This window comes from Oreochromis aureus, linkage group 10 (genome assembly GCF_013358895.1).
Source record: "Oreochromis aureus strain Israel breed Guangdong linkage group 10, ZZ_aureus, whole genome shotgun sequence".
NCBI lineage: Eukaryota > Metazoa > Chordata > Actinopteri > Cichliformes > Cichlidae > Oreochromis > Oreochromis aureus.
The window spans coordinates 15,395,751-15,408,297 of record NC_052951.1 but is presented as its reverse complement, the minus strand read 5'-3'; the positions used below and the strand labels follow the sequence as shown (position 1 = coordinate 15,408,297).

Here is a 12,547-nt window from a genome sequence, read left to right as displayed (position 1 = left end):
TGACTCATTTTACTGTTTTTTAGCTAAGCTTGAGCTTTGCATATGGACCGTGAACCGGGATGCCTGTGCCAGGATCACTAAAAGCCACAAGATGGCGTTAATTCTATTAGAAAACAGCAAGTTCTCATTGTGTGTGCCACAATTTAAAAGATACCAGATATTTTTGTGGTTTTTACCTTAAGATTAACAGTTAAACATACAGATTCGGCCCCTTGTTGAGACAGTAAACAATATCTAAATGATTAGAGTATTTGACACAAATGTAATGTGTGTGAAGCAAGCAGGTCAATAAATGGTTTTGATAAGGCTTGGAAAAACAGTGCACTTGTGATTAAATGTACTTGATGTGACTGTAAAGAGTTTGTCAATAACTGTAAAGTAAGGCTGGGCAACTCCACCTTGTGATGGGCCTGCTGATATTCAAACAGACTGATTAGAGCTGAAAATTAGAGATGAGAGATCCCATTAGTTTAACTGTTTTGCAGATGAAAGGTTAAAAGAGTGCTCTCAGTGTGAGATACTGAAGACTGTAACAACACAAAGTAGCACATCAGTGTTTAGGCAGATATGGTCACAGTGGTCACTGAATCATTGAGTTGCCTATTGATTAGAGCTGAACCACAGTCCACTGCAGGGGGACAAACTCAAGTGTCCAACCTGAAAAACAGGTTTGCTGATATAACTCTGACATATTCGGTGTAAACACGTGTTAACTTGCTGTAACCAGATCAGTTTTTTCATTTAACCGTGTGCTTAAAATTAGAGTCAATATTAAAAATGAAGCAGCGGGTACATCCTGTACAGGAAATAAAAACTGCAGATCATTTAAAGTGTTATGTGTACAAAAACACTCAATACAAGACTTGCTCAAGAGGGTTTTGGTCAGTTATGCTGAAGCTTTAGTTAAATCAACTTTAAAGATTTAAGACTTTAAGTTTAACTTTTACTGTTGCTGAATTTTAACATAGACTTCAATGCAGGATTCTTCTTTCATGTTTTCTTTTCTCTAATTTCTCAGATTAACATAAGTAAACAGGTGGCATAAATACTGAAATAGGGGAAGTCTGCTCTTATTCTTTATCAACTGATGCAGACAACCGTCATATCTCCTGTCATTTCCTGTAAAATCTGTTTATTTAGACACAGTTTTGTTCTTTTTTCTTCGTGATTCATCGCATTATATTAAAGAAAACTAATAGCTTTAGACCCACAATTATTAAAATTATATAACTATCTGGTGACAAAACTGTCAACAAAATAAAGGCTGGTTGGAGTGCAGACATACTGCAGGGTAATTGCAGGGTAATGTCAATAGGGGGCGCTATGTGAGGGCCACGCGGGTATATAAAAGTGGATTTTCACAGAAACCAGGTTACTCAAAGCCTACCACAAGGCATCACTTTGAAGCTGGAAGGAGCAGCTCTGAGCCGCAGTGGTAAGAAATTAAGACTCCCTGAACATGTCAAAGCAGATCTGTAATTTGCTTTGAAGTTTGCTATGGAGAGTGGATGACTGAAACAGGAGTGGGAAAGTGATTTCATTTTTTAATTAAATGAAACATTCAACAACATCAGCTACTACAATTAAATGATTTCCAGGAGTGTATTCTCGTTTGATTTGGTCATTTTTATTGAGGCGTACAACTAACTCTGCAGCTCTGCAAGTAGTTTTATTCTACTAGCTGAACAGACAGTGTGTGTGTGTGTGTGTGTGTGTGTGTGTGTGTGTGTGTGTGTGTGTGTGTGTGTGTGTGTGACAGAGAGAAAGGCTGGCTGTTCCCGTTGATTTGTTTATTGTTTGTCTGGCTGTGGATGTGCCACACTAATTGCAGAGAAAAGCTGCGGTTGGATGGGCATGAGGGGCCATGGGGTTGAGAGGGCAGTAAGAGAATCCCATTTTCTGTGTATGTCCAGTTTAGACCAGTTTGCTTTTTCCAGAAATCAGCAGAAAGTCCACTGTGGGTGCATGTATTATAAGTGCCTGTAATGTAATGTAAGGTCTTCATCTCATGATGTCATAATCTTCCTACAATGACAAAAGTTAATCATTCACCACTTAATGTTAGTTGGTTTAGAGCTTAGCGTCTTCTCTGTATCTAACTAACACAGACACTTTAAATTAATCAGAAAAGTGCCACAAACAAACAGCAGAGATTTCCATGCAGTGCAGCCAGCCTTCCTCTGCTGGGTTCGAAGTTAAGTGATCGATCTTGTGATCCTGTAAAAAGAAGTGAACCTTTCTTTCTGTCTGTCACAGTGATAGGCTAACTGTAAGACCTCCCCCCCCTCCTCTTGCGCTTTTCTCTTCACAGATAAGTGAGCTGTGATCCTTCATCCTGAGCGTCAGTCAGGGAGGTTCTTTCTGCACTTCCAGCTACATCCTCTTTCTCCCTCTCTCTTTCTTTGTCCTCTAAATTTCTCCCCTCTTGCTCCTTGCTTCTGTCTTTAACTTTCAACCATGGCTCCAACCCTGGCCACAGCATTTGCCAGGCGCTGGTGGATGGCAGTGACTGCTATCATTGAGAATCTCCTCTTTTCTGCTGTGCTGCTGGGATGGGGATCGCTCCTCATCATGCTCAAGTCAGAGGGCTTCTACTCATACCTTTGCAGCGAGGAGGGTAAGTCGAAACTGTTGTGTTTTATAATTACCAAAATAGTTATGACGAAGCCTTGTAAAAAAAAATAAAGAAAAAAAGGGCAATTGGATTTTTGACTTAGTTTTTGGAAAGCACTATGTCTTTTTTCTTTATGTGCGCTGAAATATCCCAATAAAATAAGGATTAAGTGATAGACAGCAATGGTGATCTTAAGTTAGGAGCAAGGTATTATTCAACAGATGTAATACGACACTACTGTTTTCTGGCCTCTTCCATTCTTTAGGAAGAATGAGGGGTTTTTCTCTCAACTGTCATAACCTGTTTTAAGGACTCAGGAAATTAAACCTGATCAGGCAAATTAAATAAAGAGCAGTGTAACAGGTAGGTCAGTTGGTCTAAAGTGAAAGTATAAAAGGTTTTATGGTGCAGTAGACTTGTTGAGAGTCAACTGATAGACCAGTGATGGACTGATCAGTTGATCCTTTTACCTGAGTCTGTATTGTTTAAAGCTTGTTCTCTTTATGTCAAGAGTCCCACACTATGACAAAAGTTACACCAGGTACTTTGTGTTGTTAAGAACAAAGGTTGGATTGATGCACTCAGCCTAAGTGACCCCGGTGTGGTCTTTTAAAAGAGAATAAACAAGGGGAATGTGAAGGAGGACCCCAGGTGATACTGTGTGGCGTGATAGAGGCCTGATAGAGGTGAACATGTTAGTATCCACACTAAGTGGAGCATTTATAACATGCAGGAGGATGTTTTACTCACCTCTGCACCAGTGGCTAATATTAACATTCAGTCATAAAACTTGGCTGAAGGCTGTCCTATACACATTTACCGGCAAAGTAACAACACTTTATAGGGTAGTGCAAATGTTTTAGCTGTGAAGCTGTGCACGCTCAAGTAACAGTTGGGCAATAACTTCCTGGAGAACTGCCACAGTCATCTTATCTTGTTCTGATGACATAAGAGAAGAAAAAAAAAAGGAGAACAGCAGCAAGCACCAGCTCAGCTTTTTTCAAACATGTGACGTGACTGAGGAACAAAGTAATCAGCAGGAAGCATTTATAGCTGGTAATAAGTGAGTTTAAAGTTCAGTGACAAAGGGCAGAGAGGGTGAGATAGCTAAAGTGATGAGCAGTAGAAATCTAGCCAGGAAACCGTAAAAAATAGAATGGCGAAATGGAAAGATAATGGCCCTGCAAAGACTGGCACAAGAAGCACATATTTGGCATTTCAAATATATAGACTGCACTTTGTGCTTTGTGTTTCGTAATAAACATTTTATGAATTTTAATTATGAAATACAAGATCACTTCAAATGAAATAAAGCAACAGACATCAATGCATTTATAAGCTGCCTTTTCTCGTTTTGGGTGCAGTGTTAGTGCAGGGTTCAGTGTTAGCTTGGTGCCAACATCTTAATGCCTTTTCTAGCCTTTATAAGTCATTTTGCACCAGGATGCCCAGTCAAACATTTTGCTATACATGCTACAGAGACACAGTGTTGGGTATTAACTGCATGTTCAGCAATGTAGTTTGCCAATCAGCTGCTCCCGTCAGCATTGCGTCCCAGTGATTCAAAGGGTATGAGATGCTGATCTGTCTTCTTGGGGAAGACTTTGGCACTTGGTCATGAAGTGCGTCACAGTGTTTCACGTTGGGATGCCACACACACACGTTTTCCTCCCAGAGATAACCGGTGCCTGATAGCACTGGAAGAGCGTGATCTGGAAAGCTAATGCTAAGAAGGTTCAAAGCTGCAGCTCCCCTCACTTCATCACCTGGACGTCTTCTGGACTTTTGTACTTGTTCACATTATCTCCTTGCAGGTCCTGATAATGATGTGAAGTTTATTGCAAGTGCTAGCTTATCACGTTTTGTTCATATCATTCCAAAGTAGCAATAAAATCAAATTGCATCCCATATTATAATCTTTAGGGGCAGTTTTTTATTTCATGCTGAGGTTCACAATTCATCTAACTGGCTGTGCACATGTCATTGCTATGTATTGATCTATTAGAGATATAGGTAAACTATCTCCCAGAAGAGAACCTAAAAATTTCCTGATTATCCACTACACTGCATCTTAGTTGGGTGGTGTTTGTTTTTTCGCAGCATTATCCAAAAAAAGCCTAACTTCTAAGGGAAAAGGGCACATTGTGTCAGCCTGAAACATCCAAACTCATTGAATATCTTCCACTTGCATCATTCCTATAAAACTTATTATATTCTTCCAACTTTTATCTCGATCCTCAGGTAACAGCTCCAACTACAATCTGTCCCAGTCTCATTCAGCACAGGCGTCTGATGAGTACACTTACGACTATGAAAGTGAGGCTGGTGTGGTGGGTTTGGGAGACGGTGTCGAGATGAGGCCCCTGGTCCCTATGGATGGGCCCCTGAAGATGAACGGCTGGCTGATCTGTAAAGAACAGGATGAGATGCTGAACTTGGCTTTCACAGTGGGCTCCTTCCTCCTCTCAGCCATCACGCTGCCATTGGGGATTGTCATGGATAAATATGGGCCTCGCAAACTGCGACTGCTGGGAAGGTAAGCAAAGAAGGGAAGAAACTATCCAGGCTTACTGTGATGTAACATATGGAAAAAATACACGTGTAGTCATAAACAGAGTTTTAAAAAGAACAGCTTTAGTTAGCTTGTTATCAGAAGTGTGACACAATCATATATTTTCAGCACCTGCTTTGGATTGTCCTGTCTACTCATCGCTTATGGAGCCTACAAACCAAATGGTGAGTTCATATGAACAACAGTCTTTTTTGCACTGTAACATTTCCAGCACTGTATGGATTTTGAATTATATATATATATATATTTACTTTTTTTTGCAGAACTCTCCATCCTTATCTTCATTGCTCTTACTTTCAATGGCTTCGGGGGCATGTGCATGACCTTCACCTCTCTCACAGTAAGTGTGCACACTGATGTGTGCTTTATAATCCTTGTTCCATAGAGTCCTTGCACCTGCTGCAAGATGTTTGTCCAGATGTATGTTTCTATCTACACAGCTCTTTGTCTTACTCGCTCTGTTATAATAGCCTGTTGGCTCCCTGCCTTCTTGTCTGGCATTCCACCCTGTCTCCTGTTTAGTTTCCTTTTTTTTTACTTTGCCTTTTTTCTAATGTTGAACTACAAGTTCCTAGGGATTACCCGGCCAAGTGTCAGATAGCAGGGAAGGGAGTTGATTAGAGGGAGAGAAAGTGCGACAGCATGGCTCATTATCACTTTCCGCTGCATCTATTATTGTGCTTCACAAAGGACATGAAGGAGGAATCAAGAATTTCTCCTATTATCCCTTCTTTCTCTGTTCTTGCAAAGACTTAATGGACTTGCTGCACTAGAACCTAAACACAGAAATTCCCATTTTAAAAAAATAAGCAGCATCACTCTTGGAAGTCTAAAACTTCAGTTAAGAGCCTAATTCCTGAAGTCATATCCTTCGATGTAGTTCATCAAATTTCACAGATACCTTTGGAGCAAAGAAAAAGCCTTTATGCCCGAAACAGTTTAAATGTAATCAGCCCTACAGGCAAGGATACAAAAGCCGAGATAAACAGTCTAAAGATCATCATTTATTTGCATTCTTGTCCTACAATTATCCACCCCGCGTCTTCTCTGGCCTTGACATCAGTTCAGCCTGCAGTGACTCACATGGGAGTCCAGTTCTCTACCATGGTGATGCTGTTCACTGGAGAGGGCCTCTGCTCCACTAAATCTCCCAGTGAAACATCCCAATTCTATACCAGTACTGACTCTTGCTGTTACATCTCTCATTTCTCTTGTTGTATTTGTTGTATCTCTCATTAGTTGCTGCCATGGCCATTCATGTCAGTGTTATAGTAAAACCTTGATTTAAAGAATTGTTTTTCTCCCTTTACTGTCAGTCTCCAGAGGTGGTTCATAAAAAGATGTGTTCCCCTCACACCAAGTTTCACTTCATCTCCTCAGCAGCTCAATTTACAAGAAAGCCTCAGTGTCGGGTTAATCATTAGACACAACCCTGTTCTTTGACTGCTTGTCCGTGACTTCTCCGCAGACCTTAAAGCACTCGTTCTCAGCTGAGGGATGTTGGGTAACACTCAGCTGCCCTCAGTGGCCACTACTGGCTCAATGCCAATGTCAGCTTACCTTCCCCACTCTAGGTTTCATCCAGCAGTTGCTAGTGCACAGCACCTTTAGTCATTTAAACTCAATGAGATGAGTTTTCAAGTTATTCCTGATGAAAGTGTTGGGAAATCCCGGTAACCTGGGTGCACATGCCTTCTCAATTTAGCACTCAAACACTACCGCATACCTCTTCCTTAGCTTTCCCCGCTCTTATGTAATTGAATGAGCTTGTTGTTGTTCAGTCTCCTGAAAACAGAACGGCTTGTGAATGCCTTTGTATTCGGATGCTTTGTCACCCGCTGTCTCCCGTTTTGACTTCCAAATCCATTTTTCTTTTTAAGGAAAAGTATATTAAAGACCTCAAATGTCACCTCACCTCAGCCGACCCGTCCGATTGTTTCAGCTGTAAAGAACTCATCAGCAGTGTCGTATGTTGGACAGCTGTGTGTGTTATGTGATGCTGTTTTATATTTACATACACTGAGGTGGGCTGGTTTCATGTCACAATTTCTCTGATGTTCGCGCCATGGTGCCAAGTCTGCTTACTAATTGGGTCTTACTGTAAACTGTGACCCCATTGTCAGTAGGTACCAGCCTCATAGTGCCCCAATCTGCACCCACACCCCCTACCTCCACCCCCTCCCAAACTAAACTAAGTGCAGCTGCACAACAGTTGAGCTCCCCATTTTTTCCTTTAGATAACTGAATATATCTCATCTCAGTTGCAAACTAATGCAAAAAGAGAACAAAAACACTGTGAAGCTCAAGGCCTCTTTCCCTGTTTCTTCATTCGTTTCTCTTCTAGCTACCAAACATGTTTGGGGACCTCCGTTCAACCTTCATCGCCCTGATGATCGGCTCCTACGCATCCTCTGCTGTCACTTTTCCTGGCGTCAAGGTAACAAACACTGAAGGCTACGTATTTTCTCCTGGCACCTTAATCTTGGCAATGAAGGCACTTGCCAAAATCTAGAACTGGTCCACAGATGGATTATCAGAAGTATTAGGAGAACTGGTTCTAATTCTCAGGATGGGTTAAAAGCAAGGAGTGGGTTTTCCTGCCAGTTAGTACAGGATAACTTTGTCTAACCCAATTAACAAAGTGCACCGTAAGAATCATGTGAGAACTTAGTATTCCCAGACAGGTTTGGTCCAAGAACTGTGAAAATAACTGTCTTCTCTATGTCTTTTTTTGCACTGTACTTTGTATTTATTGGCCCTTGTTTTGGACACAGGTGATCTATGACTTTGGCATACCATTCATCACTATTCTGGTGGTGTGGGCCGCCTGTGCAGGACTGGTCTTCATGAACTGCTTCTTCAACTGGCCACTGGAACCATTCCCAGGCCCAGAAGATATGGACTACACGTTAGTAACACACATGCAAATTGATTACGTTTTAATTGTTCAATTCCCCCATGGTCCCATCTCTTTTCCACTTTTCTCTGTTACCCTTAGCATAATCCCCTCTACTCCCATTCTTGTTATCCAGTCTTGTAATCCCTCTCTCATCCTTTGCTTCCTCAGCGTGAAGATCAAGTTCAGCTGGCTTGGCTTCGACCATAAAATCACAGGTCAGCAGTTCTACAAGCAAGTGACCACAGTGGGCCGTCGTCTGAGCGTGGGCACCAACACAAAGCAAAAGGACCTGACTACCAAAGATGGAAACAATCTTTGTCTCTCTACTATGGACCTGGAAATGGAGTGCAAGCCACAAGAAGAATGTAAGACTGCAGTATTATAAACCTGAACCTATGTATGCACTTTTTACTTAAATCCATTTAATTTACCCTTCTTCATTTTTCGTCTCTCCTCTGCAGCCCAGTCATTCTTTAAAACTATCATCACCCCAATTTTCCTGCTCAGTCTAGTGACCATGTCTATGACTCAGCTTCGTCTTTTGTTCTACATGGGAGCCATGAACAGTGTCCTGGAGTCACTCACCGATGGAGACCTCAACACAGGTCAGTTTCTCAACTTTTCTTTGCTTGAAGTTTGCACTCATACATAAACATCAATGCTTTTGCTGTTTCTTTCTCAACATATATGAATCATAACTTGAAAGCAGTTTGGCTTACTTGTTTTAATTGGATTTTCAGTGGAAAGAATGGAAGTTGGTAAGATAAGAAGTCTTCTGTATCAGTAGATTACTAAACCATTCGACTGTTACATTTCAAGGTGAAAACACTTATAATTTAGAAACGCATCACAGCAGTGATTAGTACTATTCAATGCTGTGAATAGTACTATTCACAGCATTGAATAGCACCTTTTTTAATAGCTAGTTATTTTATTTCATCAGTTGACCTTGGCTGTTGTTTTGATCTTTCATTCTGCTTTAATCTGCACGGAATGACCATTTACTGTACTTATTAACTAACTTTGCCCGTTAGCAGCAAAGGGTGCACGCCATATGAGCAGTTTCACGTGATGCAGTTTCCGTGTATCATTACTCCTTTAGCCCATAGAAATAACCCACACAACCTTACCCCCTCCTAATAATAACATTTTATTGACTTTTTTTTAAATTGACATTTCCCCTGCATCAACCATTGTTCCACTCAATATAGCACTAATACTAGGTGCTAAATATTAACTATACTGTCATATTAACCAAGTCAGTATAGGTATATTCTTTCAAACACTGTCATTGTATTTTAAACTTTCTCCTTATCCTTTTATATTGTATGCTCATCCTGATCTCTTTTTCAGTGAGTTTGTACTCTTCCATCTTTGGGGTGCTGCAGCTACTTTGCCTGATGACCACCCCTGTGATTGGTCAGATTATGGACTGGAAGCTGAAGGACTGTGATGACGGACAGGAAGACAAGGAACCCTTAAACAAGTATGTCAAATATTAGTAATCCTTTGCAATGCAGGACAACCCCACTTTGTTAAATTCTCAACATTTCTAGACACAGAATGTGATTAATATAGCCAAAAGCAAAGGTTATTGTGACATCTGTGACTGAAAAATGACCTCTCCTCCTTCTTTCTGATTCAAACCTGAAGAGGAGAAACAAAGACCAAGCGCAGAGACAGAAAGATTCAGAAGGTGACCAATGCACTGCGAGCATTCTTGCTCACAAACTTGCTTTTGGTTGGATTTGGGATCACCTGCTTAGTGCCTAATCTCCCCCTGCAGGTGAGTAGTCCAGCTTGAGTTTACCAACATTGTTCACACTTAACACTAGATGTAAATTGCAATCTCCGTTGACTGCAGTTTATAGTACACTGCACAGTACAGTTAGACTTTTAGGTGTTTATGTTTACTTTCTTGCAAAACAAAGTGAAAACAAAACACCTTTACTGTTTAGCTTAGCTTAGCAGAAATTCTAGAAATAGATGGAAAAGTTATCCTGGCTTTATTTAAGAATGATCAAATCAAATGAGCAGCTATGAAATAGCTGCTCATTTGATTTTTAATAGCTGAGACCAGCTAGCCAAGATCAGCCATACTTAGTTGTTAGCTAAGTGTTAATAACTAAGACTAGCTAACAGCTAAGATTAACCAGTCTTAGCTGTTAGCTAAGTAAGAGTAAATAGATAAGAGTAGCTAATCTTTTAATCTAATAGACTTGATGATTGATCTTCTGAAATGATAATGAATAAAAATTCTTATACTTTTATCTTTCCCTAGATTGTGTCATTTATCTTACACACGGTGGTGAGAGGATTCATCCACTCTGCTGTTGGTGGCCTTTATGCTGCTGTGTAAGTCTCACACATGCATACACACACACACACATATTATCTTAGTCTTCTATATGTGGATGCAGCTTCACACTAAGATGCTAAAGATGCCTCCCGTGTCTTGTGTGTCCTCAGGTATCCCTCGTCACTGTTTGGAAGTCTAACAGGGATGCAGTCTCTGGTCAGTGCTGTGTTTGCTCTGCTGCAGCAGCCACTGTTTTTGGCTATGATGGGACCACTGGGTGGAGATCCACTCTGGGTATGGATATGCATACACATGAACACAATCAGAGATTCAGCCCTCGGGCATGGCTAATTCTTGTACTGTCCTCCAGGTCAATGTTGGACTCCTTGTACTAAGCATGCTGGGCTTCTTGCTGCCTCTCTACCTGATCTGGTACCGACGGACTCTCTACAAAGAGCAGCAGCTGAAGGATGACAATGCTAAGATCTACATCAAAATCAACGGCTCTGAAATCCCAGAGGCCTTTGTCTAGAGAAAAGCAAACATAGGAAAACAAAAGAAGGGATGAAGAAGATTTTGAGAAACATGGGCAATCACATGAACACAAGAAGCTGGTTGTAAAAGGAAAACTGAAATGTTAAATATCACAATGACACATAATGTTTTTGTACTTCTCTATACATTACACAAACCAACGGACTTATATGCCCATTTTCCAAATGCTACAAAGATAAATAAACCTAAGGATATAAACACAGAGGGCGAAAAGAAGAACAAGAGAGAGAAAAGACTGTGAAAGGAAAGAGGCAACAGCCTCTGTATTCCCCCAAATCCTTCTCTGACGTCTTTTTGCATCCCCTCCCCAATGAGCCGCACACTAGTGCAGCTCACTCCTAAGACTGCTTTCAGTATTTCTCACACGACCATAAAAAGGATGATTCTTCCTCTGTGAAGCCCACGCGTCATTCAGAAAACCAGAATCTGTTTTTCTTTTCTTTTGTTTTTGTCATACTTTGACTTAAAATCAGCAAAGTACCACCTTTCTGTTCACCTGCTGGATTTTTGCTGTACAGTAGATTTTGATTCAGTGCTGTTAAGGAGTAACAGAAAGGGGAGAAGAGCCTTTTTGCTGATGTTTCTCAAGCGAGTAGTAAAGACAGTCAGGACAATAATTACAGAGGTGGATTTTTGTTTTCTTAAAGCTAACATCTGATTACAGTACAACTGTAGCTTAGCGCATCGTGTAGTATTGATGAATGTCAGTATTTTGAAGGTTGTAATCTATTAGGACATGAGCCAATCTGTGGTGTGTTTGTAGACTATTTATTTTACTCTTTGACTTTAGTTTTTCTATTTATAATTTAAATTTAGGGTGCATTTCGATGTTGAATATAACTGAAGGTTCATCACACATATCAGTGAAAACAGCTTTTCACATTACCATTTACACATCGATGTCAATACAAATAAAAAAATGAATAAATTAGTTACAGTTCAGATGCCTTACCTTAAAGTCAGTATTTGGTCCAGTCTGTCCGCCTACTCTTGAGAGAAATACAGCACTTTTACCCTTCTTTCAAAGCTCAGTTTGACAGTTCCCCTTCATCTCTTCAGCAATAGTTCTGCTTAGCCTTAAATTTTCCTGCCTTCGTATTTCTATTTATTTTATTTTACACTCAAATTTCTTGGCATATTTAAGTTGCTCTCTGCTGACAACTACTTCTGTGTCTGATTGTATACTGTGCTGTTTGCATAGAGCTCCTCCTGTCATGATGTAGGGATGTTTTATTGTGCAAGTTTGTTTAATATGAAAAAATCTGCCGAGGTTAATAAAGACTCTTGCTTTTTTTCACTTTTTATCAGACTGTACCCAGTGTCTGCGTGTAATTCTCATCTGGTTGCAGAAGTTTTCTTTTCTACCTTGAAATCTGTTCTATCCACATTAAGGATGAGAAATGAAATGACCACTGTGGTCAATTTTGGGATTTTTTTCTGAGGCAATTTGTTTGGTTGATTGGTTGGTTGGTTGGTTGTGGAATCTTTAAATGCAAGATGAAAGTCGTCTGATGAAGTACTTTCATCACCACCTTTCATCAAACTTACAGCCTTGCAATCAATTGCTATTCCAGAACATATTTATTGAGACTGGTTGGAGATTGGTTT

The 12,547-nt window shown here is 40.4% G+C and overlaps 1 protein-coding gene across 1 annotated transcript; it reads left to right on the top strand.

Moving 5' to 3' along the window:
• The first annotated feature begins 1,386 nt into the window (after window positions 1-1,386).
• slc43a2b (solute carrier family 43 member 2b) lies at window positions 1,387-12,253 on the top strand. The gene is made up of 14 exons (XM_039617922.1): window positions 1,387-1,435; window positions 2,312-2,617; window positions 4,856-5,150; window positions 5,295-5,350; window positions 5,450-5,526; window positions 7,531-7,623; window positions 7,961-8,094; window positions 8,254-8,450; window positions 8,547-8,690; window positions 9,439-9,571; window positions 9,739-9,871; window positions 10,367-10,440; window positions 10,555-10,678; window positions 10,755-12,253. Exons 2-14 carry the CDS (start codon window positions 2,458-2,460, stop codon window positions 10,914-10,916), a joined length of 1,782 nt encoding a protein of 593 aa, XP_039473856.1. The 5' UTR covers window positions 1,387-1,435; window positions 2,312-2,457; the 3' UTR covers window positions 10,917-12,253.
• Window positions 12,254-12,547: the final 294 nt, after the last annotated feature.